Source organism: Canis lupus, chromosome 34, assembly GCF_003254725.2.
Source record: "Canis lupus dingo isolate Sandy chromosome 34, ASM325472v2, whole genome shotgun sequence".
NCBI lineage: Eukaryota > Metazoa > Chordata > Mammalia > Carnivora > Canidae > Canis > Canis lupus.
Window position 1 is genome coordinate 11,191,100 of NC_064276.1, and position 27,870 is coordinate 11,218,969.

General features: G+C 58.3%; 1 protein-coding gene across 1 annotated transcript in view; it reads left to right on the forward strand.

Moving 5' to 3' along the window:
* The first annotated feature begins 225 nt into the window (after window positions 1-225).
* SLC6A3 (solute carrier family 6 member 3) overlaps window positions 226-27,870 on the forward strand; it is a 37,464-nt gene continuing 9,819 nt past the window's right edge. The window contains exons 1-11 of the mRNA XM_025451204.3: window positions 226-355; window positions 2,060-2,389; window positions 3,724-3,855; window positions 8,564-8,789; window positions 16,670-16,808; window positions 17,593-17,727; window positions 21,590-21,693; window positions 22,905-23,029; window positions 25,738-25,850; window positions 26,788-26,916; window positions 27,637-27,736. Of these exons, the coding sequence (XP_025306989.1) occupies window positions 2,104-2,389; window positions 3,724-3,855; window positions 8,564-8,789; window positions 16,670-16,808; window positions 17,593-17,727; window positions 21,590-21,693; window positions 22,905-23,029; window positions 25,738-25,850; window positions 26,788-26,916; window positions 27,637-27,736 (1,489 nt within the window). The 5' untranslated portion in view covers window positions 226-355; window positions 2,060-2,103. The remainder of the gene's footprint in view (window positions 356-2,059; window positions 2,390-3,723; window positions 3,856-8,563; window positions 8,790-16,669; window positions 16,809-17,592; window positions 17,728-21,589; window positions 21,694-22,904; window positions 23,030-25,737; window positions 25,851-26,787; window positions 26,917-27,636; window positions 27,737-27,870) is intronic.

The following is a 27,870-nucleotide window of genomic DNA, read 5'->3' on the forward strand; positions in this document are numbered from 1 at the left end:
ATGCTCCGGGCGCCCCAAGGCCGAGGGCGGAGAGGAGGGCAGCCCCGGGGACGCCTGGACAGGTTCCCCCGGGACGCGCGGCTCCCCCCGGCCGGCGAAGACTCGCGGGGCGCCGGGCGGGGGCGGGGCGGGGCGGGGGCGGGGGCGCGGCCGGGGGGTCCTCCGCCCACCCGGGGCGGGGCCGGGGCGGGGCCGGGGCGGGAGGGCGCCCCCGACGGCGGCAGGGGCGGGGCGGCCAGGCACCGCTTAAGAGCCCGGAGGCCGCGGCCGCCCGGCGCAGCGGGAAGAAGGCAGCCGGAGCTCTTGCGCACGCGGGGCGGCGGGACCCCAGCGCCAGGCGAGGCCGGGCGGGCAGGTAGGTCGGGGCACGGCGCGCCGCTCCTCCGCGGCCCGAGGCGGTGCCGGTGCCGGTGCCGGTGCCGGTGGCCACAGGTGTGTGCGCGAGGACGGGGTGCACGCCGGGCCCTGCTGAGCCGGATGCTGCAGGGTGTGGGACCCACGGGGGGTCAGGGCCAACGCTGCCTCTGGCAGGGGTCTGTCTGACTGCTGAGAAGCGGAGGGCTGGTGGAGATGCTGGTCTGGGCGCCCAGGGTGATTGCACGGACGACCAGAGTGCACAGGTGTCTCAGCCAGCTCTGTTTCTCCTTCTGGGCGCAGGACGAAGCTTTCTGACAGGCCCCGTTCTGCTTTCTGTACCCAAACCCGGCCTTTGAGGGTGTGGCTTCAGGAGTTGGGTTGGCTCCCCTAAAGGCTGAGTGCCGGCTCCCCTGGCAGGGGATTGGGATGCACCTGCAAGGGCCATTGTCAGAGCGACAGGCTTGCCACCCCTACAGCTGCAGCGGTCTCTGCTGGACCCCGTGGCAGGACAGTCCCCCCCCCCCCCAACAGCCCCTTCGAGGCCAGGCCATCTTCCCTACATCTCAGGAATGTTGGGTTTGTCACTGCAAGTGAAGGGGCCACAGAGAAGCAGTGGGTAAAATAGCTTATATGGTGAGTTTTCAAATTTGGCTGCAGAGGAGCAGGAGCATAGCAGTTAGAGCTGCCATGCGGTTATTCTTTGTGTGTGTGTGTATGTGTGTATGCATGTGTCCAGTTAAAACAATACTGATGGAACCCAATACCAGAAGTCCTGTTTGAAGCCACCATCACCTGGGTAGGCCACCTTGCTCTTGGCTGTGTCCGTGTGTAACCTTGTTCTCCTTGGTTCTGTTACATGGGGTTTTGCTAAAGTATCTTGGAAGCAATTCCTTGGTAAAGTTACTAAGCACGGGAAGTCATCTGCTCCCAGGTAAATCCTGCGGTGCTCTGGTCCGCCGGACCCTTCCAGGTGGGGCACGTGAGTCCCAGGGCCACAGGCAGAGTGCACCGCGAAGGCATTCCTGGGAGAAGCTGTTGGAATCGCTGTCTTTAAACTTGCATTACTGTGGTTCATTTATGGTTATAAAAATTGCTCTCTGCTTTTACTGCTGTGTGTAAAGAATACATATGCACTGGTGTAAGGACTTACTCTTAAGGATTTTATTTATTTATTTGAGACACAGGGAGAGAATGAGTAGGGTGGAGGGGCAGAGGGAGAGGGAGAAGCAGACTCCGCTGAGCAGGAGCCCCACTCAGGGCTCGGGCCTGGGACCCTGGGTCATGACCTGAATGGAAGGCAGATGCTTCACCAACTGAGCTACCCAGGCATCCCAAAGGACTTACTTTTGGATGCTATTTGAAGATTGTGACATTAGTCCCTGGCAATGAGGTGAGGGCAGAGGTGACTTTTTGCATTATTATTCAAAGAAAAATTGGAGATTATACAGCATTGCACTTTGGCACAGAGAGGGGTGTCGGGGAAAGAGGGAGTGAGGCGGGGATCTGTCCTGAGGTGTCCAGGGCCCGTCTCTTGCTGCTCTCAACCTTGGCTGTGTCAGCCTAAATGCTTGGAATGTATTCGTCTGCCCCCAAAGACATGAACGTAAGTGCCCCGGTTCTGCTCTTGCCACCAGGTGGCTCCGCGGTTCAGGCTGCTAAAATCATTGCATTCCTGTGTGTTTATTTTTCATGCTGCCTGAAGACCCAGAGTGAAGAGGCACAGAAATCTGAGGCTCCAGTCTGCCCATGAGTAAAAGCAAATGCCCGGTGGCACTGATGTCTTCGGCTGTGGCGCCGGCTAAGGAGCCCAACGCCATGGGCCCAAAGGCAGTGGAACTCGTCCTGGTCAAGGAGCAAAATGGGGTGCAGCTCACAAATTCTACCCTCATCAACCCCACGCAGACCCCCCTGGAGACTCAAGAACGAGAGACCTGGAGCAAGAAAATCGACTTCCTCCTGTCGGTGATTGGCTTCGCGGTGGACCTGGCCAACGTCTGGCGATTTCCTTACCTGTGCTACAAAAACGGCGGCGGTGAGTCCCGGCCCCGCCCGCACGGCCCCACTGCGAGGGCGGCTGTGAGGGGTCGCCAGCTGCCCGGCTCCTCGCGTGGAGACGGAGCTCCTAACGCAGCCCTAGCAGGGCACACGTTCCCCGGGTGGGGGTCCCAGACCCTGGAAGCAGAGGTCAGGGCAGCCTCGTTGTGAATCCGCACCTCACAGCTGAGGACCTGAGGCCAGGACTTGGTGGTCCGAGGCACCTCGGCTCTACCTTCTGTTTCCAAAGACACCTTTCACTTTGGAAAGAAAATTCTCAAACGCCCACAGGATGATGTCTTTGGCCAACTTAAAACCGTCTTTACAAAAGTGCGTGGAGGTCCTTGAATCTGGGGTGGCCAGAGGCCCTGGAAGTGTCCCCATCTCCCCTCGCCCTGCGCCCCAAACTCGGCCAGCCCTAGAACCACATGCACCTGTCTCTGGACTCGAGGCAGAAAACTAAAATAAGGGGCAGGGTCTCCCAAAAATTGAAGGTGAGCAGCCAGTTGGGCTGGTGCTCACCTAGGTGAGTCCGGGTGCCTGCTCTCCACGGCCTCCGTGGCTGTCAGTCCCTCAGGGCTGCACATGGGAAGGGCTTGGAAGAATGTCTGGGGGGACTTCCGGCGCCCCCGTCCTGCGGGGGGAGCATGAGGCCTAAGCAAGGTGCTGTGAGCGGCACAAAGACAGAACTGAGGGGTCTCCCTGCCGCCCCCTCCCTGTCCCAGGAAGAGAACTGTGGCGAAGGCCTCTCATCTGAGGCAGAGCCACGGGGCCCCAGATTTCAGACTCGGGACAAGGTGCAGCCCCAAGAGGACCAGGCCCGAAGCCCAGGCCACCCCCGGTGGTGGCTGCCCCTGACCGAGGCGAGCTCTGCAGATGGGCAGCTGGGGAAGGGGGACAGAGCCCACGCAGGGTCGGAAGTGGACCTCAGATTCTAGAGGATTTACGACGGGGGGCGGGGGCAGACGTTTCCAGAGATGAGCAAGAGGTGCGGGGGCCAAGGACTGCAGGGCAGGCGGGGGAAGGCAGCACCGGGAGCCGGGCCCCTATGTGGCAAGACTCTTGGGGTCCTGTCACAATGTGGCACCGGGGCTGGTTGGGGTTTTGGGAGGGATACGTCAGGGTGCTGAGGACAGTGGGGGGCCAGGCATGAACGTAGGTGGCTCCCAGCCCAGCCTGGGACTTCCTTTTGGAGGGAGGCCTGGGCAGGGAGCTTCAGGGAGAAGCAGATGGAGGCGAGTGAGGACAGTCCTGCCTGCGATGCGGCCGCGTTCGGGGCCCACAAGTGGCCCTATCGCACCCCCAGGCTGAGTGTGCTGTCCTGGCCCACAGGTGCCTTCCTGGTCCCCTACCTGCTCTTCATGATCATCGCTGGGATGCCCCTTTTCTACATGGAGCTGGCCCTCGGGCAGTTCAACAGGGAAGGGGCTGCTGGGGTCTGGAAGATCTGCCCCATTCTGAAAGGTAAGGCCCAGACGCACCCCCACACCCCATGTGGCCCAGACCCTGGTGGCTCCAGGGAGTGTCGGAGCGAGCTGCCGGCTTGTGTGCACTCGGTCCTGCCGTGGTAGGTGTCTGTGCCCTGCACATCTGTGCCCCTGCCTCTCTCTCTCCTGGTCTTGGTCTCTCTCTGTCTTTGTCCCTCTCTCTCTCCTTGTCTCTCCCTATCTCTCCATCTCCCTGTTTACCTGTCTCTGTCTCTCCCTGTCTCTCTGTCTCCATGTCTTTCCGTCTCTCTCTGTCTCTCCATCTCCCTGTCTCTGTCTTTCCCTGTCTCTGTCCCTCCCTATCTCCATCTCTCCCTGTCTCTCTATCACCCTCCTCTCTATCTCCCTGTCTCCTCCTTTTGTTCCCTGTCTCCCTGTGTCTCTCTCTCCCTGTCTGTCCCTATCTCTCTATCTCCCTGTCTCCCTCTGTCTCTCTGTCTCCCTATCTCTCCCTGTCTCTCTGTCTCCCTATCTTTGTCTCTCCCTGTCTATCTCCCTCTCTCCATGTTTCTGTCTCTCCCTGCCTCTCTGTCTCTCCCTGTCTCTCCATCTCTCCCTGTCTCTCCCTATCTCTCTGTCTCTCTGTCTATCCCTATCTCCCTGTCTATCTCCCTGTCTCTCCCTGTCTCTCTTTCTATCTCACTGTCTCCCTGTCTCTCCATCTCCCTGTCTCTGCCCCACCCCCCACCCCCGGACCTGCGCACACACACTGACCTGTTTCCCTCTCGGTGCTGCTGTGAAGTCCGTGCTGAGGCCTCAGGACCGTGTGCCCTATCAGGGGGCCGGGCTGCGCTCCTGAGCGGAGGTGTCAGTGTTAAGACACCTGTCCCCCCCCTTCACCTGTGCGCCCATCTGCCTGTCATCTGTCCATCCATCCGGGTTTGCTCCACCTGCCACACCCTGTGCCCCAGGCCCCGAGGCCTGATGAGGAGAGAAATCCATACTTGAGATGCAGTGGCGAAGCTGACTCCTCCTGAGGGCTGTGACAGAGTCTGTGCCAGAACTTTCCTCCACGTGCATCCCTATACCTAGACGTCCGGGTTCTCCAAGGACATCAGTCACCTGGACGGGGGCATGTCCTGATGGCCTCACTTAACTAGACCACGTCTGTGAAGACCCCGACTCCAAACGAGGTCACACGCTGAGTAGGGCTAGAACATCCACAAGTGAATTTTGGAGGGACGCCATCGCCCCTTAATGCCATCTGTCACCTGACGGTTGTCTCTGTATCCATCCGACTACCTGTCAACCACCGACCATCCACCGTCTGTTACCTGTCCACCTGCCATCGACCATCACACGTCTACCCATGGAGTTCAACCCTCTGCCATCTGCCTGACTGTCCACCTGTCCGTCCATCACCTGTCTATACCTCTCCAACTCACCTTTCTGTCATACAGATCTACTCTATGCTCCCGAGCTAGTGGCCAGCCATTGCTCCAGCTACCCTACTCCGCACGGGCCCTCCCACCTGTCACTGCAGAGCCACAGTGCCATCATGTTGAGCTGAGGGGCCTGCCAGGGGGCCAGCCCCTCCATGTCACCTTGCTGCACACTCCGTGGGTCCTCCTGGAGATTCAAGCACCCAGAACTAGAGGCCCTGAGGAATGCACCCCGGCCTCATCAGGGACACGGTGGCACTGGTTCTAGACCCACATCCTACCCCACATCCAGCCTCCAGCACACAGCTGACCCCCAGCCCACCTGCGTCTTAGGAGCCCGGGCTCAGGGAGGACTCATGGGGATCACCTGGGGGCGCCACCTGGTCACACCCTGGTTTCAGTAGGAAAGTGGTCCCTAGAAGGTCAGTCCACAGGGTTCTTGCAAGTCCTTGAGAAGTCAGCCTGTTTGGAGGATAGAATCCTCGTCATCTCTGGGGACAAGCGAGGATGGGTCAGTGTTTGTGGTCAGAGGTGGCAGCTGATCCGGCTGAGGAGCAAGGACAGTCACAGCTGCTTCGGCTGGAGCTCTGGTGGGGGGAGGGCAGTGGCATCACAGTAGCAGGTGCTCTGGGGGGCAGAGGTGCCCCAGCAGCAGAAATGCTGAGACTGGCCAGGCGTGAGGCTGCTGCAGTGCCAGCGCCATGCGCTTTCCCCTCTAAACGGACTGCCTGCTGAATCCTAGGATGTCAGCAGCTCGTCCCAACGTCCATGATTCATGGCCCCCCCCAAAATGGAACCACGGAGAGATGTCTCCCCCACCCCGTCCAGATGCATCTTCGGAGTGAGGCCCGACTGTGTCCCCGTGTCAGGCCTGGGTGTCCCCTTCGCGGAGTCACTCAAAGAAGTCAAAGCTTAAGTGAGTTGTCTGACGCTCGCCTCTTTCTCCACAACCCCCCGATGGAGGGATGCAGCGGGGAGCAGCAGGCCTCAGGCACCGAGACACGGGCTGCCTTGGCGGCGGCCCCACCACCACAGGGCTCCACGTGAAGCGTGCTCTGCAGGCCCTGCCATCCCCAGGCCGCCCCTGCCCTGAGCTTGCAGGGTGGCCAGTGCCTTCCCCACAGAGGCGAGACTGCGCCACACTTGGAGATGGAGTGTGGAGTCCCCAGGTGACCCCTGAGGGGAGCTTCCGTGCTGCTGGGAGTGAACTGGCTTTCGCAGGTGGGGGGCCCTGCCTCCCTGGATGACCTGTTTCAGGGGTTCCAGCCACAGGCAAATGCAGACCGTGCTCACCTGTATGCGGAAATGCTGGTTTATTTTGTAGTCAACGATGATTTTAGTGTGATGTATCAAACTCCTCCTCTTCCTAAAACCAATTTAAAGGGGTTTAATAAGACAAAATGCAGTTTAATATCAAGGTTAAAAGTTATAAAGTTAGTATGAAGAAATATTAAGGAAAACGGAAACATAAGGAAATGGACATTCAGACGTGGGGCTGGCTGGAGCTGGCACGTGGCTGCGGGCTTCCCGGAGTCCGACAGGAGTGTGCCGAGTTCCCCGTGTTTTTTTGGGGGGCGGGGTGCAGGACAGGGCTAAGCCTGCAGCCCGCCACCCAGGGATCCACAGTCAGCCCACTGCTGGAGACAGCCTTCCACAATGCTCTCCCAGTCACACAGCTCCCCGGCCACACAGCTCCCAGGCCAGGTCACTGCAAATCACAACCCAGCCCCCGTCCTGAGGAGCTCAGCGAGCAGAATTGCAGTATAACATTATTTCACGTTGACCAAGTCCACCCCGGGAAGGCCTTCCGAAGAAAACCGTCACGTTTTTGTCATCGTAGACCCTGCCACGTTTTCCAAGACGGTTTGCACGCCAGGGCCTATTTTATTTTCAGGGCCCTCCTGCTACTGGTCTGTTCAGTAGACTTGCACAAATAAATTCTGGTGCCTCTCTGTGCTGTCAGGGCAGGAAGAGAGTTTTAGTGAGGTGCCCTGAGCATGAAAATTGCTTCTCCTCAGGGTTACGTCCATAAAGGACACCACAAGCCACTTCCTGGAAACATCACCTGAAGGCCTGCTCCACCTGCAGCCAGGCCCAGCTGCGAGCGGGCACACGAGATGCAGCACCAACCAGGTTTAACTGAGAGAATCAAAGCTTGAGTCCAAACAAATCCCATTTGCAAAGCTCAGAAGGAAAGTTGAAGTGAAGAGTTCTGTGTGGAGCCTGATGGAGGAGCCATGTGGCAGGAACGGGACACTTACCTGAAGGCCCCTTGGCCAACGGGAGGAGGCCGGATGCACCTGCCACCATCAGGATGGCACAGCTCCAAAGACTGCTCGCCACTCTGTCCTAGTTTGCTGAGAGCCCCTCAGTGACTGATCCCACATTTTGTGACCCTGGAAAGGTCACCACAAAAGGCCTTGGTTTGCTTTAGGAGACCCTGGACGGTCAGGGATGGCCCTGGCTGACCGTGGATGGTCAGGGATGGTCCCGGGTAACTCTGGACTGTCATGTGTGGCCCCAGGTGACCCTGGACAGTCAGAGATGGCCCCAGATGGCCCTGGACGGTCATGCATGGTTCTAGCTGACCTTGAATGCTCAGGGATGGTGGGGGACCCTGAACAGTCATGCACAGCCTTGACTGATGCTGAATGGTCCTACGTGGCCCTGTGTGACTTCAAATGGCTCTAGGAAGCTGTGAATGACCCAGACGACTCTGTTTACCCTGGGTAGTCTTGAGGGGTACGAGCAGCGCTGAGTGGCCATAAATGGCTCTGAACGGCTCTGGGTAGCTGTGGGTGGCCATGGAGGACCCTAGCTTCTAAGCACCATTGGTGTCTCTGGATGTCCCTGAGTGACCCTAGATGACTGAGGGTGATGCTGCGTATCTCTGGGTATCCCTAGATGGCCCTGAGCTGTGACGGGTGCTAGTAGATGATTCTGATAGTTATGCCTAGTGGCACAATGACCTGGTGGCCCTTGAGGTTGATGCTGAGTGGCCACAAGTGGTAGTGGATAGCCACAGATAGGCCTCGGTCACCCCGTATGTGTGTGGGTGACCTGGTTCTACCAGGGTGGCCCTAGGTGACCATGCATGTCTCTGAGGGCACACGGCCCTGGATGCTTGGGGGGTTGGGTGCAGCCGCCAGTGATCATGGCATGAATTTTGCCACCTGAGCCTTCACTAGTTGGCTCTGGGTGTGCAGCATCGTGGCCAGGTGTCCATGTCAGTGGTCAGCCAGTCGACGTAAGGGAAGGAGGGTGGGTGCCTTGCAGACGGCGCTCTGTGCTCTCCCGCCCTAGGCGTGGGCTTCACGGTCATCCTCATCTCGCTGTACGTCGGCTTCTTCTACAACGTCATCATCGCCTGGGCGCTGCACTACTTCTTCTCCTCCTTCACCGTGGAGCTGCCATGGGTCCACTGCAACAACACGTGGAACAGCCCCAACTGCTCAGACGCCCACTCCAGCAACTCCAGCTCCAGTCCCAACGACACCTTCAGGACCACACCCGCCACCGAGTACTTTGAGTAAGTGGGGGTGTGGTGGCACAGTCACGGGCCGTGTCGGCCTCGGGGCGGGAAGGACACAGTGTCCAGTGCCCTGCGGCAGCCCCGGGGGTCGGCTACCCTGCCCATGCTACCCTGCGAGGGTGGGGTGAGGTCCCTTGTCTGGTGCCTGCATGCCATTCCTCTGGGTTCCCCATAGGGTGCGTCTCCAAATCCCACGTCTAGTGGCTCAGCGACGCTCCTGTGGAGTGAGTCCTGGGTGGGAGGCAGAGCAGGCCCACGGCCGCGCTGTCCCACAGCGAGCACGACATGGCCAAGGGCAGCCTGCAGAAGGACGTGTGGGCCCTGGGCGGGGGCTGCAGGGCCACCCCCAGAGCGGACCTGGCTCTGCCTTCTCCGTAACCGCCCCCCCCCGCCCTTCCCTGCATGCAGAATCGACGCCCCTCCGGCCTCCTAAGCAGGCCAGGCGTGCCAGGTGCAGCCACTGTTGCTTCTCCTGAGATGTTCTCTTCCTCCTACAAACACAACGTTAATTCTTGCCCAAGTCACTCCTGGGTCCCCACATCTAGGGGGCTGCCCAGTACCCTCCCCTCCCCTGCACCTGCACCACCTGGCATCCACCACATCCCCGAATCAATTCTTCTCTGGGTCTTCTGGGCCCAGCTCCTGCCCCCTTTGCCCTTGTCTACATGGCCTGACTCCACCTAGAAGAGCCACCCATTGAGTCATCAGACCTGTCCTCCTGGGAAGAGCCAGGACTCGGGCAGGTGGACAGAGATGCCCACTGCCTCCCCTAGGATTCCCCAAGAACTCAGGAAAGGAGGGATTTCCTGGGAGGAGGGGACTGTCCAAGTCCTGGGGCCCCAGAGACCCGTCCTGTGGCCGCGAGCTAGGTGCTGCTAGCAGGGTGGTAGGTGTGGGGCAGGTGTTCCTAGGGGCTGAGACCCATAGTCACACCATGTCTCAGACACCAAGAACCTGAAATGCTTTGGTCTGGGGTTCTGTGCCCCATGTGGGCACCATATCTCCATGGGGGGAAGCGGCATTGAGGGGCAGGTTTGGAATGTCTGGGGGCACAGCCAGGATGATGCGTGGTTTTCTTGAGTCATGGTCAGGAGGAGTGTGGCTGGGGCGCGAAACAGTCGTACACCATGGGACGTGCTTGTCTTTAGGAGGATGCTGTTGGTGTGGGACTAGAAGAGAGTAGCATGGTGAGGAGGACGGGGAAGGAAGGACAGGGCTCATGGTCCGCAGCTGGACACATGGGTGGGAGATGGAGATGCGGGGGGTGGGGGTCCAAGCATGTGGATGCAAATCCTAACGTGATGAGAGCAAGTGAGAATCGTCTAGATAAAGAGAAGTTGAGCTTGCTGTTCTCAGGGGTGATAATCACCCACACCACTTGCTGCTGAGCTGTTCCCCCACTGCATTTCCTGAATTTAAGTGTCGCAGTGACAGGTCGTGCCCAGGCTGCATGGACACTCATCCCTGTGGCCCCACGCCCAGCTTGGCCATGAGCAGAGGGAAGGGGTCTGTGGGGATGCTCTGCAGCAGGCAGTGGGGATGCAGATGTGCTGGGAGGGGATGCAGATGTGCTGGGGGATGAGCACCTGGGGGCCAAGGTCAGGGCCCTGCACGGAGGGGCGCTCAGGTGCTCAGTGCTGCCTTGGGTTGGGTCTGTCAGCACGCCAACCACATGAGTACTCAGGTTTCAAGCTGGGGTGGCTCTTACAGTTCCAAAGTGGATTTTCTGTACAATGTGGAAAGCCAGCAGAGAGGTTGGAAGGTGCCAGGTGACACCGGGGCGGGGGGGGACCGCCTGTCTTGTGTGTGGGGCCGCAGAAGGATTCACGGTGGGAAGGACTCCACCAGGCGCATGGCTGCACCTGAGACAGCAGAGGGGAACATGATGTGGCTGTAACTTCCGTTAGGTCTTACCAGGGAGCGTGGAGGCTTGGGTGCTTGCCCTAGGAGCGCTGTCCTCGTCAACCCAGGCCCCCACCCAGACTCCCACGTTGGGTCCCTGGGGGGTGTGCAAGAGAAGACACTGCGGGCTCAGAGCAGGGACCAGAGGCTCGTGGCTGTCACTCCCAGGGCTGAGACGCGGTGCCAAGAACTCACTTCTGGACGTGGAGCTGAGCTGGGGCAGCGCCCGTGGGCTTGGAAACCCCCGCACAGGCTGGGTCACATGTCCCACGGCCCACAGACATCCACCACCACCGTCACCTGCTTTCCACTATCAACTAGAAAGCTATGCATTTGCCTCTGAGAGGAAGCTTTAGCTGCTTCCATGCGGCTCCACACCTGTGTTTTCACTTTTGTTCAGTTCGATGTGCTCCCTGGTTGGCCTTGTGATTTCCTCTTTGGCTCATGGAGATTCGGGGTGGGGGAGGTTCCCATTTAGTTCTGAAATATTTGGAGGTCTGCTAGATAGGCTTCTACTGCTGATTTACTTCTGATTTAGTGACGTACTATACTTACAAAGCTTCATTATTTCAGAACATCCTGAGGCCCCTACATCCGGTATTCAGCTTGTCCTGGTGCGCACGGCGGGTGTGTTGTGCTCGCACCGGGAAAGGAGTTGCGTCCGTGTCTGCGGGCTCTGGGAGCTCCAGTGCGCCTTGCTGTCCTTCACATCCTTACTGTCCACTGTCCTCCCAGCTGCGGAGAATCTCAGCCATGACTGTGCGTCTGCCTCTTTGTCATCATGACTCTGTCAGTGTTGGCCTCGCTTGCACATCTGGGGACCATGTTATAAAGCGTGTGTGCGTTTACAACTATTGGGTCTTTGAATGGACCGCTTCCCAGGACCAAATGTCCCTCTTGGTCGCATTCCCCATCCTGAAGTAGCTGCGTCCAGCAGCACGGTGACCAGCCTCACCTTGCGGTGGGCAGTCTTTGCGTTGGTACCTTTTCCATCCTGGTATCTATGACCCTTACGTGTCACATTGAGAGTGTGTTTCTTGTAGGCAGCATAGATCTGGTCCTCGCTTTTTTATTCAGTGTAACAATCTCCATCTTGTCATTGGGGTTTCCGTTCAATGATTATCCCTGTGGTTGGGCTTAAGTCTTTCTTCTTGATCTTTTCCATGGTCTTGTCTCTTTCTTGTTCCCTCTATTAATCCCATCTTTTGAGCTGACTGATCTTCAGGCTCCCATTTTAGCTACGCTGTTGGCTTATTGCTCTGTTTTCATTTTTGTGGATATTTATAGAGTTTCCATCATTAATTCCTCGTCGTCTACCATCAGATGACATTGTAGACTTCGCACATGGCTTAGGAGCCTGTCAGCCACACACTCCCATCTCCCCTCCTGTCCCCTGTTGTCCTGGGTTTTGCTTCTCCCGTGTGTTAGAAACTCCATGGTATGTTGTTCCCATCCTTGCTTGAAACAGGCAATTACATTTTAAATAAATGTGAAATGGAAAACCTAACTTCTGTATTTACCTGCGTATTTGCTGTTTCTGGTGCCCTCCTATCCTTCTGTAGGATCCAGATTTCCATTTTGGCTTCATTTCCTTCCATCTGGAGAATTTCCTTTAACATGTCTTACAGTGTAGACTTGCTGGCAATGAGTTTTCTCTGCTTTAGCTTTCCTGAAACATATTTTGCCCTCCTTTTAGGGGGATTTCTTTAAATGGTGGTAAACTATACATAAAATACATCATTTCGACCATTTTTAAGTCTGTGTTCAGTGGCATTAAGCATATGTGCCGCGCTGTGCAGCCATCACCATCCTCCATCTCCAGGACTTTCCTATCCTCCCAAACTGAAACTCTGTCCCCATGAAACACTGACTCCCTCTCTGCCTCCCCCAGCCCCTGGTGCTCACTGTCCTACTCCCATCTCTGTGACTTTGACAACTCTGGGGATCGTATATAAGAGGAACCATCCAGCATGGCTCATCTCACTCTGCACGACATCCTCAAGGTCCAACTGCTCCGGAGAGGGGTCAGTCTCCTTCCTCGTAAGGCTGAACAATATCCCACCATATGCAGGGCCCATATTTGGTTCATCCATCAGTGGACACTTGGGTTGTTTTGGGTTTTTTTGTTTTTTGTTTTTTGGCTTTTTTTTTTACTTGGGTTGTTTTGATGTCTTGGCTATTGTAAATAATGCTGTGATGAACATAGAGGTGCAGATGTATTTCTGCGTTAGTGTTTTCATTCTCTTCAAATAAATACCTAGAAGTGAGATTGGTGGGTCGTAGGGTAGCTCTATTTTTTAATTTTTTAAGGAGCTCCCACACTGTTTCCCATGGAGGCTGCACCAGCTTGCATTCCCCCCCAGCAATACATGAAGGCTCTTGTCTCTGCCTTGTTGCCAGCACCTGATATTTCTTGACTTATTTATAACAGCCGTCCTGACCACCGTTCATCATGGTTTCAATGGGTGATGGTGAACATCCTCCCGTGTCTGTTGGCATCTGTGTGTCTTCATTGGAGACATGTCTGTTCAGACCTACCTTTTTTTTTTTTTTTAACATATGGTTTGTGTTTTGCTCTTCAGTTGTATGTGTTCTGTATACATTTTGGGTATTAACCTCTTGTAAAATATATGATTTGCAAATATTTCGTCCCACCAGCAGGTTGACTTTTCAGTTTGTGGGTGGCTTCCTTCACCGTGAGAGACTCCTAGTTTGATCTACCTCCACTTTGACCGCCTTTAAATTGAGTTGTTTGGATTTTTTTTCTTGTGGGGTTTTAAATCTTTATATATTCTGGATAGTAATCTCGTACCTGACACATGATTTGCGAATGTTTTCTCTCATTCTGTGAGTTACCCGTTTACTCTGTTGTCGTGTCCTTTGATGCACGAAAGGTTTTTTATTTTGATGAAGTGAGTTTACCTGTGTGGCTTGTCATATTGGAAAACCCATTGCCAAACCCAGGGTCACAAGGCTCAACCCCTACTGTTTCTTCCGAGAATCTATAACTTTGGCTCTATGGTTAAGTCCTTGACCCACTTTGAGTTAATGTTTGTATGGCGTGGGAGGGAGCCATTGGCAGGATCTCTCCTGGTTGTACGCCACGGTTTCTTGTTGTTGTGTCTAGTAATTTTCTTATTACACGCGAGGCTTCATGAGTTTCACATTCATGCGTATTAGATTTTGTTGTCTTCCTTTAAGGAATGTGACATTTGTCCTGGTGGGGAGTTGAAGCGCGTTATTAAGCTGTGTTGATGTGATCCCGGGGGCTCTTTGCTTCAGGAACAGTTCACCCCTCTTCCAGACCCCCCGAGCTCCCCATGTGGCCTGCACGTCCCCTGCTCTGGCCAGCAGGAGCCCAGCGACCCCAGCCCCAGCTGAGCTCTGGGCACCTCTCAGCCACTAACCCCTAGGGGCTGCCCTGCACGTCAGTGGGCACCTGGGCAGGTCCTTCCCCATACCCCAGCTGGCCTGAGCACCCCCACCAGTACGTTCACTTGAGCCTGCCCTCAGGGGTGCCGCCGGGCAGGGTGCTGGGGCATTGATGGGCACATCTCACCCCTTCCCTTCTCTCAGGGGGGTCAGGCCCGCATCGCCTCCATCCTGTCTGGAAACAGCCGTGTGGGGTCCTTTGTCCCCTCTGGCTGTGACGTTGTTCCCTCTGGGCCAGCGCGCAGGCCCCTCAGCTCCTTTCTCTAGACACCAGCACCCCAGACAGAGGATGGGTTGAGCGGGGCTGTCTGGGTCCCACGTCACGGGACCCGGTAAGGGGCTGCCGTGGGGGTGGGGGAGGCAGGGTTCGTGGAGCCTGCGCGTGCCTGGCACACCTCAGTGCTCTGCTGGTGTCCACATCCGTGACCTACCACAAACTCAACCTGAGGAAGGAATCCGGCTGAACGTGGACACGTTGTACCTTCCCCACAGCTGCTGGCTGCGCAGGCCTTAACGGCCTGGTCCTCCTGGCTGCTTCCGGCTCCAGACCTTTCTGCGTGTCAGCCCCACACGGCCTACCCAGGCGCCCTTCATCGCCCCCCCAGGCCGCGCACCCACCCCTGGGCCGTGTCCTTCCCGCCCTGACCCTGAGGCTGCCTGTGCTGCTGGCTCCTGGCCCCAGGCCCATGGCACCCTGCAGGTCTGGTCCCCTAATTGTCTGAGGGATTTCAAATGACTTCAGAACAAGAAGAGTTTTTAATCTCGGGGAAGGGAATTGAACCAGTACCGATGTGCTAATTCCACAAGCGATTTACAAGTGGAAACAGTGTGTGGTGTGGAGGAGCCATGTGCTCTCTTCTAAGCCGCCCCCTCCGTGTGGGAGGCTCCACAGGCCTGTGGGCCCCGGGGCTCCTTCCGGGCAAGGGAGTGAGTGGTTACAGGGCCATCAGCCAGCAGGCCAAGGTGTGCAGCCCTGCACATGTAGGAGGACTTGCAAGGAGGCAAAGGTGTGACTGGGCCTCTGGCTGTGTGGTCGCACTCACGCGTCACCCCACATATCCTGTTAGTGCACAGAAGTTCTGGGTTTAAGACTTAGGGACTAGGACATGGGGGGGTGAGGGGCAGCCAACACAGAGCCAGGCTGGGAGGTGCTGGGAAATTGTACTTCCAGAGGAGGTGCAAGGGATGACAGGCCCCAGGGAGGACAGGCCCCAGGGTGGACAGGCCCGGGAGGACAGACCCAGTGAGAACATGCTATGGGGGGACAGGCCTGGGGGAGGACTGGCCCCATGGAGAACAGATCCAGTGAGAACACGCCATGGGAGGACAGGTCCAGGGGTGGACAAGCCCAGGGAGGGCAGGCAGGGCACAGCCACTTGAGCACTGTCCCAGCAGTGGCCTCCTCCTCTCCTGCCACAGGGGCTCCATCTCCCATACCTCACACTGTGGGTGCAGCAGACCACGTGTGTGTGTTGAGTGTGGGGGGCTCCCATCACTTTAGGGGGTGGCCCGTGCTCCAGAAAGGAGAGAAGTTGATGTGAGTTTGGACGGTGCTGAGCGAGCTGGCAGTGCTGAGCTGGGCTCTGGTGGTGCCCATCACCACCTCCCCTGCCACGAGACTGTGATTCTGGGGTCTGACAACCTGAATCCCTCCAACATGGTCCTGTGATGCCTGGAGCTGGTGGGAAGCCCCAGAGTCTGCAGCTTTCTGCTGTGGGTGTCAGGATTATTTTCTTGGGACCTCAGCAGATCTGGGCAGTGATGGCTCCTTTCACAATGGGCCCCTCCACCTCGTGAAGCAGCAGCATAACATGGTGTCAGCTGTGATTCCAAATCCCAACCATGAAGGTGAGGTAGCAGGTGTACAGCAAACATGATGGTGCTGCCACCTTTCCTGTAGGAGGTCAGGGGATCTAGGGGGTACCATGCAGGGAGGTGCCCGGGACTCCACAGGAGGTCAGGGGATCTAGGGAATGTGGTGCCCAGGGAGAGCTCCAGGGGCCATAAGTCCCGTCCTCTCTTCACGGCGTCGTGTTCCGCCCTTCTGACGGATTCCCTCCACAAGACTGGGTCTGGCAGGAGCGCAGAGCAGAGTCTTCCTGTGTCTGTTACCTGCGGATCCTCTTCGAGGCTCTGGAGCCGCGTGAGCAAATGCCATGGGCCTCTCCCCTCGGAGAACAGCGCAGCCGTCTGCCTGTCCTGTTCTAGTGCTCTGAGTCTGCTCAGCTTCACCCCTGCAGAGGGCCCCGGCCCACCCCTTGGGGGTACCATGTCACTAGTGCCTTCCTCCTGGTTTCCAAAGTGCCTGTTACTCTCCCCGGCTCCAGAAATCAGAGGTGCCAAGGGACAGAGGTCAGGGCCGGGCTGCCCTGCGTCTTAGCTAGACTGCGGGGCCTGACCCTTCTCACCGGGGCTCTCTGGTCCCACCAGGCCAGGTGCTTTCGGCCAGGCCGAGGTGGGGGACGGAGGGTCTCTTTCTGGTTGCAGTTCTGGGGGGAGGGGGGCAGCACCGCTGAAGGACGCACCTCTCCTGCCCTCTCCAGGCGCGGCGTGCTGCACCTCCATGAGAGCCGCGGCATCGATGACTTGGGTCCCCCCCGGTGGCAGCTCACCTCCTGCCTGGTGCTGGTCATCATCCTGCTCTACTTTAGCTTGTGGAAGGGAGTGAAGACTTCTGGGAAGGTGAGGCTGCAGCCACTGCCAGCTGGGGAGTGGACACATGGTCATGCTTGGGGAGCAGACGGGCACTGCGGTGGGTAGGGGTGCGGACGGAGGCCTTCGGTGGGTAGGGGAGTGGACGGGGGCTGCGGGGGGTGTCGGGGAGCAGACGGAGGCCTGCGGTGGGTAGGGGAGTGGATGGGGGCTGCAGGGGGTGTCGGGGAGCAGACGGGGGGCTGCGGCATGTCGGGGAGCAGACGGGGGTGCTGTGGTTAGCAAATAGTGCCAAGGGGAGGACACTCATAGCAGGGTATTTCCAGCATGAACACAAGCACAACATAAATTGTTTTTTCCTTATGAAAATACTCAGTTATTATCTGGGCGCCCAAAGCAATTTGACCAAAACGTGCCTGTCACGTACTGTGTGTGTAGTGAAGTGCCACCACCCCAGAGCCTCTCAGGAAGGATAGGTTCCCGCCCCCCACCTCCCAGCCCAGAATCCACCTTTTACACACCCCCTAGGTGTGCCTCTGCACAACCAGTGCAAATTCACTGCATCTCATGCATCAGAAACTCAGCCACCCCTGCCCACTGCAGAACATCCCTTCTTTGCCAAGTTGTCTGTCCATTTTAATCCCTGGGAAAGTCACAGGGTAGATGGCGTTAACCGCCCACTGCAGGGAGCCTTGGCTGAGCTGGCATCCCATGAATGTTTGGGATTACGGGCTTCCCAGCCACAGCCACCGACCAGGGTGACCCCGCAGCCACCCCGCCAGTGGTGATACCTGGTGACGCCGTCCTCTCCCAGGTTGTATGGATCACAGCCACCATGCCGTACGTGGTCCTCTTTGCCCTGCTTCTGCGAGGAATCACTCTCCCTGGGGCCGTCGACGGCATCAGAGCGTACCTGAGCGTAGACTTCCATCGGCTCTGCGAGTCTTCTGTGAGTATGCCCTTCACTCGCGGCCCTGCCGCCCACCTGCACTAGCAGGCTGCGTGCTGTGGGCCTCCTGTGTTCTGGGGCTGGAGATCCCAAAGGCAGCAGCTGGGCTGTAATTTCTTACCTTACCCTCTAAACCCAGCAGGTATGGGTTGCTCTGCTGCATGCAGGGCTCCGCAAGGCCAGCGGCACACCTGACCACACCCAGCAGCATGCACCCCCCGATTGACCAGGGAGATATGTGCACACAGCGGGCAGCTGAGTGGACCAAATAAGAAAGTCAGGGGAGCAGACCACGGGCTCAACCTCTGCAGAAATAGAATAGAAGGCTGCTTCCAGTTGGCATCTTCCCCCCCGGCCCATTCCATTTCCTGAAGGAATGCTCTCAGGTTCCTCAGATAAGCACCAACGGGCTGCCCAGTCTGTGCCAGGAAGTGTGGCCACTCACTTGGAATGCAGCCCTGGGCTCTGGCTCCGTGTTCATCATGGTTGCGTGAACCAAGGCCCGCTCCTCAGGAAGCCGAACCTTGTTGGGAAAACACTCACAGTGCCCACGGCACAAGGGACAGATCTAATTCACATCACATTGAAACGAAGTCTGCAGCTGGGCTGCACATTTCTTCAACAAAGAGAGCAATCATTCTGAAGAGAGGGAGCCTGGCAAGGCCATGGGACAGACAGGCCTCCCAAGAGAGGGAAAGAGAAGGGGCAGCAGCATTTTAGGGAAATGAGCCCAGAAATGGGAGTGGCCATTGGCCAGATGAGCCCAGAAATGGGAGTGGCCATTGGCCTGGCCATTGGCCAGGTGGTGAGGATGAAGGAAAAGGGAGCATTCTCAGGAGATAATTGAGAATTCATGTGCACTAGATTTTGGCAGATGGTGGGGACCCCAGTGGCCACCCAGGGGACTCACTGTGGCAGAGCCAAGAGGCATACCGGGAGGGATAGCTGGGGTGTAGGGGCATGAAGAGGGGGACAGGGGGCTGTTTGGAGGATTGCTGCCCAATGCTGCTGGGTATTAGTAGTGAGAGTCAGGTGTGGTGCTCACCAGGGATGCAGAAAGGCACAGCCCTGAGGTGGGAATGGAAGGAACAGGTAGGAGGGGAGGCAGGTGTGGCTCCTAGCCCCCAGGAAGCCCCCAGGGAGTGGAGGAGCAGCAGAGCGAGGGTGTGAAGCTGCAGCAGCAGTGGGAGGCACCGGCCAGAGAGGGCAGGGAGCATGGCGCGGGGCAGGCTGCTGGGGAGCCCACACAAGCACAGGCAGTAAGGCCATGAGAGCAGCAGACGCATGCTCTGCACAAGTGAGGGAAGATGAAGAGTGTCCACATGGTGGAAAGCCAATAGGGAGCCACGGGTGTGCTTCCAGGAGCAGATGGTGTGGGTGTCTGAGGCCAGGAAGCCACGATGAAGAAATCGAAGAAAATAACATGAGGACAACGGAAGGAAGCTAGTGCGTTGGGCAGGAAAACCAGGTAGTGCACAGGAGGAAGCCAGACATGTGCTGGTATGTGTAGAAAGATGCTCATGTGTGAAGCAGAGAATAAATGACAGAAACGAGAGGCTGTCAGAAATTAGATGATAGAAGGTGGAAGATGATAGGTACGTAGAGATAGATAGTAAGTGGATGGGTAGATGCTAGATGGATGGATAGATAGAAAATGGATGGATGATGGATGGATGCACAGATGGATGGGTGGGTGGGTGGGTGGATGGATAGATGATGGATAGATAGGTAGGTGATTGATGGACACATAGTCAATGGGTGACAGATAGATGGTGAATATCTTGGACAAATCAGTGTGTTCTGGCCTCTCCAACTACCCTGTCCACTCAGGACTAAGAGGGGACATAGACCAGGACAGAGTAGGCCTATAACCCCCGAGCTCTGGTGTACCTGAGGTCCTGAAGGGACAGGTCCATGTGGTCCCCAGTCCAGAGGGTGAAGCCATTCCTGGTTCTGCTGTGGGGTCCTGGCTGACCTTTGCATCAGCTCCTCCAGGCCTCCTCTGGATAGGGCAGGGACAGAGCCTCCCTGGCTTGGTGATCATCCTGGGATGTCCACCCAGGGCTCCTCCTGGCCCAAGTGCTGCCCATACTCCTGCCCCCCCCCCCCCCAAGCTCTTGGTGGCCACACTCAGAGATCAAATGACCCTGGGCCTCCTTCTCTGGGGCTTGGCAATCGGAGCCGGTCCCCCAGATCCCCCCAGGACCTGGCCCTGATCAAGTCACAGGCTCCCTAGCACTAGCCCAGGCTTGACCCTGACCCATCCCCTGGGGCTTAATCCAGAGCCACCTGGCAGGAGGCCTGGCCAGAATCCTCATGGGTCCAGGGCAGGTCAGGATCAGAGGTTCTACACAGGGGCCTGCTCAGCAAGCAGACCGAAAAAAGGGGATCATCCCTTCCTGTGTCCCTGATACTCTGAACCCAGCACGGCTCAGACACAAAGCCGGCCCTGCATCCTGGAGATCCATTTCCAGATCCCCCTCTGCACAAAGGGCTCCTCCTTAGGGATCAGCATCCTTAGATGGCATCCAGACCCTTGTTCTTTCATCTGCAGCTCTTGGGGTGGCTCAATGGGGTAGCCAGCTGCAGGCCGGGGCAGACAGAGTCCCATCCTGGGGGAGCCTGGATGAGGAGAGGAGAGGAGAGGCGGAGAGGAGAGGTCAGGTGGTGAAGGAAAGGCAGGCAGTTCCACGTTAGCCCACCTGGGTCCCTGGCCCACCCCTGAGCCGCTGCCTCACCCTCCAGGATGGACTGAGCAGGAGGCAAGAACTCTCCCTGTGGCAAGGGCTCCTGCCTGCAGCGGCCTGGCCAAGCACACTAACTGATGACCAGCACTAGGGGACAGGAGACAGCAGAGTGGGGCCCCTTGGCCCACGGGCCTCTCAGCTACTCCAGGCCTCATGCCACGCCCTGGCAGCAGCCTGTACACACCACCGCTAACACCAGGGTGATCCCCAGGCTCTGGGCCTGCTGCCCCACCAACAGAGGCCCTGCAGGTCCTAGAGCGCATCCTGGAGCAGGTCCTGGAGCGTGGGCGGGTGGCTGAGGCTCCAGCCTTCTCTGCTTATCCTGTCCAGCTCCCTTGGGGGCCACCCTGTGTTCCCAGCTGAGCTCTATATCACTGCCTGAGGGTCCTCACCCACAGGCCCACACTAGGGGCTGCCTGGACACTCAGGGACAGCCCCCATACCCCTCAGATAGCAGACAAGGGCCTCCTGGGTGACTCCCCCAGGGTGAGGTCAGCTGCCTTTCACCTGCCCGCACCCAAGGCCGTGGAGGGCAATGTGGTGCCCACATCCCCACATGTTCTCCACGCCGCCCTGACGTGAACAGTTGTGTTGGACTTTCAGATACCTTATTGGTCCAATTGCCAGCCACAGGCTTTCGCTTGGCCCTTGTGTGTGCCACCCAGCGCCACCTGTGCTGCGTCAGGTGAGCACACTCCACGTCCAGGCTCCACGGGCCTGTCCACCTGGGTGGGTGGCGGTGTGTGCACCCTGTGCCCCTGGCTTTAAATGCCACGGGCAAGACGTAAAGCAAACATCAGTGGGCATGTCTGACTGTGGTGTCCACGTCACAGCATCTTAATACATTACATGTCTGGCTGTGTGGAGAGCGGTACGGACATTCCAAGGGAAATTCCAAATAAAGCAGCTCTTCCGAGTGGCGAGCTCTCAGGCCGGTGACACGGTGGGTTTATCCCCCAAGACAGCCTTTGCCACTGATCACATTGTCGATGCCACTGGCTCGTTGATGACGATGTTGATGACTGGTTCCGTGGAGCCTCCGTGGCCCTGGGCCACCAGCTCTCCTGGGCTCAGTGCACATCCCACAACCACCTCTCTTCTCTGGCTCCACGCAGGTGTGGATAGATGCTGCCACCCAGGTGTGCTTCTCGCTGGGCGTTGGGTTTGGGGTGCTAATTGCCTTCTCCAGCTACAATAAATTCACCAACAACTGCTACAGGTAAGTCCCGTGCGCCTGTCCCCATCACGGGGCTGCTCAATCACTGACTTCTGAAAATAACGTGTTCCCAGACACCGGGTAGGGGAATACGCTGTGCTCGCAGGGCCTCGGGGCCAGAGAAGCTACAGGCCATGTTGATTCTTGCTTTAGGAAAAGTGCTGGAACACGTGAAGGTGTTTGGTACCCCCAGAGTCCCCTTGGAGACCTGGCCTCTGCCCCTCCTCCATCCCCTGCCAGGTTCCAACTGGCTCCTCACCCCCGTGCCCAGGGCCTGGCCTCCCCCACCTTCCCCCTACACCGAGGAAGCCGGAGGCCAGGACCTGGTGCAGAGCTGCTCAGGGGACCTGGCTCCAGCGCGGCAGCAAAGTGGCAGCACCGTGTGCCTACAGCCCTGAGGGGGGATGCGCTGCTGCCACCAGCCTGGAAAGGACCTCAGTGACCTGCAGCTCCATGCTAGACCCCAAATCTACCAAATTCACCTGGGATCTGCTTTCCCTTCTGGGTTTCTGTTTCCTTTCTTCACATCATGAAGACAGAAAATGCAGTAAAAATACAAGGACAGTGTGCACAGCAAAGTGGCCGTACCTGAGGGTGTACAGCCCCTGCCCCCTCTGCCCCTGCTGCCCCCGGGGCCCCAGCTCTGGGTGCTCTGCAAACGCCCTCCCACACTGGCACCCGGATGGGCTGACCTGACCCCTGCTCCCCCACTCCCCTTTCCCACGGCCCTCTGAATGCCTAGCTTCTGAGTGGGGTCCCCAGAGCAGGAGTTCTGACTCCCCCGTACTGGGAACAAACAGAAGCAGAGCATTGGGGCCCCAGCAGATCCGCCCCTCAGAACTACATTTCAGGCAGCTCCTCCAGAGGCATCTAGAGGCCCCGCCAACACAGGTGCGACCCCGCAGGCTTCCGTTTGCCCCCCACCCAGAGCCCCAACATTGCAGGCAGGGACTGTCCCACCTTCACACTGAGCCGTGAGGGCCAGAAGCCTCTCGGTTCCCAGACACGCACAGGGTCAGTCACTGTGGACACTCCCAGAGCCACTTAGCTGAGGGACCTGCCACCCTGGGCACCAGCCCACCGGAGGGGCTGGCGGTGGCCTTCTGGGAACGCATCCTCCAAAACCCGCCTGCCCCCAGACACGCTGCCTTACAACAAAGGCAAGAAATTGCCACTGCTCCAGGCATGGCTGGGACGTGTGTCTTGTTCCCCAGAGACGCGGTCATCACCACCTCCGTCAACTCCCTGACAAGCTTCTCCTCCGGCTTTGTGGTCTTCTCCTTCCTGGGGTACATGGCACAGAAGCACAGTGTGCCCATTGGGGACGTGGCCAAGGACGGTGAGTCCCCCTAGGGCAGGCGGCATCCCCACAGCTCCGCCCGCTCCACAGCCCTGGCCGCCCGCTCCTCTAGTGGTTTACCCCAAATGGTGGGAGGGAGATGCTCGGGCCCTGAGTCCAGGTCACCAAGGTTGCAGGTGTTCCAGGGCAGAGAACCCGTGGAAGGACAGTCCTCGTGGCAGCAACACGCCCAGCACACTTAGCTCCTGCGCCACTGGCCACCAGCAGAGGCCCCGGGGCTGCAGGACCTAGGTCTGGTCCCTGTCCCTGGGCATGCCTTGTTTTCGATCACACTGGGGTGGGGGCCATGCAGCCCGGGGGTGGGAGCCCTGAGCTGTTCTCAGTGACACGGACATCAGGGCGGGAGAGCAAGGCTGAGGAGAAGCTCAGGGGTTTGGGACATGAGCCGTTCGTCAGTCCCAAAGCTTCTTCCTCCAAAACGTGGTGATCAGACATATCGAGGTGGGATTTGGGTACTAACCGGAGAAATCACAAAGTCTTGGGCACACAGGGACCATGGAGATCCTTGTTCCCAACCCACTTGCCCAGGCAGGAGTGAACACCGGGTGTCTGTGCACCAGGACGCAGGTGGTGGGAGCAGGCACCGGTGACCCAGGAGCAGGCTGGGCCCCAGCAGGTGCAGGGGTGAGGGCAGAAGGGGCCCTTTGGGTGGCTTAAGGCCCCTGGCCATTTGCAGGGGTGCTCCGTCCTAGTGACTGGGTGGGAAACCATGGCCTTGGGGTCCCCCCAGGACACCAGGGTCTCCTGAGACCTCTGCAACCCCTCACCTACTGTCAGATTGTTCTGGGCTGAGTAAGGAGACCTCTTCCCCTACAGGCCAGACTCCTCCATTCACTTCTCCTGGGGCTGCCCCTCAGGCCCAGGAAAGCCGGAGTGGGTGTCACTAACATACCTCCTCCTAAGTCTTTTGACTCTTGAGTGGGGCAGGGATAGGCATTCAGGGAGGGGAACAGAAGCCACCCCAACTGTGCCCGCAACCCTGGGCTGCCATCTCATCCGATTCTGTGGCATTGAGCCCTGGGACCCCACCTTGACAGGAGGCAGAGGTCCAGCCCCCAGGACAGGTGGGGAAAGCAGGGGCTGGGCGGGTGTGCTTCCAAAGTCCAGGAAAAAATCCAATAAAGGCAGAACAGGAGCATAAAGCAAATAAATACAGAACAGTGAAATTTACTCACTGCTGCATTTATGCATTTCCCATGCTTTTGCCCTTTTTTTATGATAAATAGCAATAGCTTACAAAAACCTCTATTAACCCCTGGAAGTAGAGAGGGTGTGTTCTATGCATTTCCGTGACTAGCAAAGTAAATGTCATTTATAGCTCTAATTCTCAAGAAAACAGGGTGAAATGTTAACTCAGGTACGGAACTGAAAGGCAAAGGTACTGATGTCATGTCCAACCAAGCTGACCCACCTCCTTCTGGGCCCATGTCTCGTGTCATTTAGGCTTTGGAGCACCTCACATGGGCCGCCCCTCACTCCTGATGGGGGGCTGAACCCCTTGCATGGGGCAGGAATTGCAGAGAACCCAGAGCACGGGCCCCGAGAGGACCCTGGGGCACCCTGGCTATGGCCTCCCTGCCACAGCCCCCTGAGGACTGAGAGACTTGGGAAGCTGCGTCTGTGGAAGGCTCGGGAGGCTGTGCTAGGAGGTTCAGCAGGCCCAGCTTTTTTATAAGTGACCGTGAAAATAATTAGTTTCCTGTGGGAATACTTTAACTTTGGGATCATCAGGAGCAAACTGCAGCTCTTGGAGTCCTGCACCATTCCCACCGTGCCTCCCCGCCTGTCCGAGCCCGCAGCCCCCACGGTGGTGAGGGAATAGGACTTTCCCCCAGCATGTGTGTCCCGCATACGGCAGCCCCACCCCTGGGATGTCCCAAAAGGGAATGATCCCCGGGGAACTCCTATGTGACAAACCTGCCCCTTTCAAGCATTGGCTGAGCTGTAGTATTTCCATGTTCCTTACGTGGTTTTCAAAGATCGTACACGGGGTAATTAATCGGCACGGGAAAATATTCACATGTTCCTCAATACACCACAGGATGAGAACGTGTGTGTGTGCATGAGCATGTGTGAACGTGTGTGAGCATGCATGTGCAAGTGTGAGTGTGCACAAGCATGTGTGCATGAGCATGTGAGTGTGCATGCCCTGTGATGAGTGTGATGTACTCAAGCATGCATGTGAGCATGTGTGCATGTGAGCATGAATGTGTGCATGTGCATATGAGCCTGTGTGAGCGTGATGCACTGTGAGCATGATGCACTCGAGCATGCATATGTGGGTGTGTGAGTGTGTGTGTGGGTGTGTGTGAGCATGTGTGTGTGTGCGTGTGTCTGTGACGTGCACAGGAAAGCTGAGCAGGAGGCCTGACCGAGGTCGTTGGGGCCAGAGGACAGGCTGCAGGAGCCCCTCCCACCTTGCCTAGGTGGCTTCCACCCCCACATCCCCTCGCAGCCCCCGCAGCCCAGGGGGACCTGGAAGAGTAAGGGGTGGGTCTCTGTGGATTTCAGAGTTCCCCTTCCTGGAGTCCTGGGCCAGGCGGCCACTGGGTTCCCAGGAGAGAGGCCTCTTTGGGGGTGACAGGGAAGAAGGCGATGGGGTCTTGTCACCTGCCCGCCGTGTCGGCCTGCATGGGCGGGGAGGCAGGAGGCTGCAAGTCTGTGGCGACAGGAGGGTCTGCTTCCAGGGCCCGGGCTGATCTTCATCATCTACCCAGAGGCGCTGGCCACGCTCCCACTGTCCTCGGCCTGGGCCGTGATTTTCTTCATCATGCTGCTCACCCTGGGGATCGACAGCGCCGTGAGTGACCTCAGTGCCCCGTGCACTGGGGGGGGGGCCCTGCCCACCACAGGCAGGCTCCCTCACTGCCCTCCTAGGGCACGCAAGCCCCGAGGCCCCTGCAGGGTCCCCAGACTTCCCGTGCCTGCAGCGAGCCCCATGTGGTGGGAGGAGGGGTCCCATGGCTGCATGAGACCCTGCGTGGGTGGAGTGTGGGGCCAAGTCACCCTTCTCTCACTTTGCCCTCCGCCCGAGTTGCCAGAGACCCTGGCGCACACAGGCCAGCAGCAGGAGGGCAGTGCAGGGAATGGGCCAAGGGCCACCCAGAGCCAGGGCCGGTCCCTTCCTTGACCCCGTCGCCCCCAGGAGGGATGGACACAGCTGCAGGCCAGGCCAGCAAAAGCTCCAGCTGCAGCCCACACCTGGCCTGCTGAATATCTTGTGTGTGGCACTGTGCGTGTGCATGTGGGCATGTGGGTGAGTGCACACGTGTGTGCTGGGGAGGCCGATGGGCCTGCTGACCTTCCCCGGGCTCCTGTGTCCCCGCTGTCTTCTCAGGACCAGCAGCTTAGACCTCAGGGCCCCCATGCATGGTGGCCACCCTGTCCCCTGGAGCTTCCTGGAAAGTGCAGAGAACCACGAATCCCTCATGCTGTGGCTGTGGGTCACACGCCATCACCTCTCAGCCAGTGTGGCCAGCGCCCTCCGGGTGACTGCGGCCCTGACCCACACATCCAGCGGGCATGAATCTCTTGAACAGCACGTCCTGGGGGAGGTGGTTTCGACAGAGCAGGGCAGGGAGGGTCTCCAAGGAGTCCCGGGTGTTTGGATGACACCCCATCATGACGACTGCACCCCAGATCTGGCGGCCCCCACTCGTGTCCACACCCCAGGGGTAGGCCGGTTGAAGTCACGTAAGAGGCGCCTGCCCCACAGCACCCCTGTCTGTTGGCTGCAGATGGGTGGGATGGAGTCGGTGATCACTGGGCTCATCGACGAGTTCCAGCTGCTGCACAGGCACCGGGAGCTCTTCACCCTCTTCATCGTCCTGGCCACCTTCCTCCTCTCGCTCTTCTGTGTCACCAACGTACGTACCCCTGCTCGCTTTGCCCGCGAGGTCTCGCTAGCGTTTGGTGTCGGGCAGCGTGCTTGGTGGCTGCGGGCCAGGCCCATAGCCACGAGCCTGAGAGCCACATGCCCACATGTAAGCATGACCGGCGGCGCTGCATGGGGAGGTGCAGGGGCCGCGGACAAGGGACCGTGTGCTCGCAAGGCCCAGTCGTGCTCGCAGGTGCTGCAGCCATGGTCACGCGGAAGCTGTGGTGCGTGCAAGCCGGTCTCAGGTTCCTGTGCTCCTGGACGGCCCCTCTGGAAGTGCTCAGGGCTCAGCTCCCGCCTGTCGGATCTGTGGGGCGGGGGCCCGGGTCACTTCCCCTCCCACGGGGCCACTCCCAGGTTTGGCATTTGCGAGCTTTCATGTCTGACTGCACCTGGGAGAATTGAGATGAGGAGAGAAGAGAGGCAAGGAGATTGAGGTGAGGTGAGGAGAGTAGAGTGAGATGAGGTGAGGAGAGGAGAGGTGAGTGAGGCAGCTGTAAGGAGAGGAGGGGTGAGGCGAGGCTTCCCATTCCTGCCCAGAAGGCCTGTCCCTGAGAAGCCGTGTGGCTTGGATTTCAGTGACTCAGTGGGACTCCACAGGAGGAAGGTGGCCCCAGGCCCCGACTGTTTTGGGAAAGTGCCCTGCGGGCTTCTGTGGGCGTGGAGGCCACAGTGGGCACCCCACGCTCAGCGGGCTCTCCTCCTCCAGGGCGGCATCTACGTCTTCACGCTGCTGGACCACTTTGCGGCCGGCACATCCATCCTCTTTGGGGTGCTCATCGAGGCCATTGGGGTGGCCTGGTTCTACGGTAAGGATGGAGTGCTGTCCGCGGCCGGAGAGCCTCAGCAGGTGGAGGACCCGGCCGCGGTGCCCGCACGGTGAGCGGCCGGGCTGGTGGCCTCGCACTTTGTCCCCGGGCTGCATCCTTCCTGACAAAGCCAC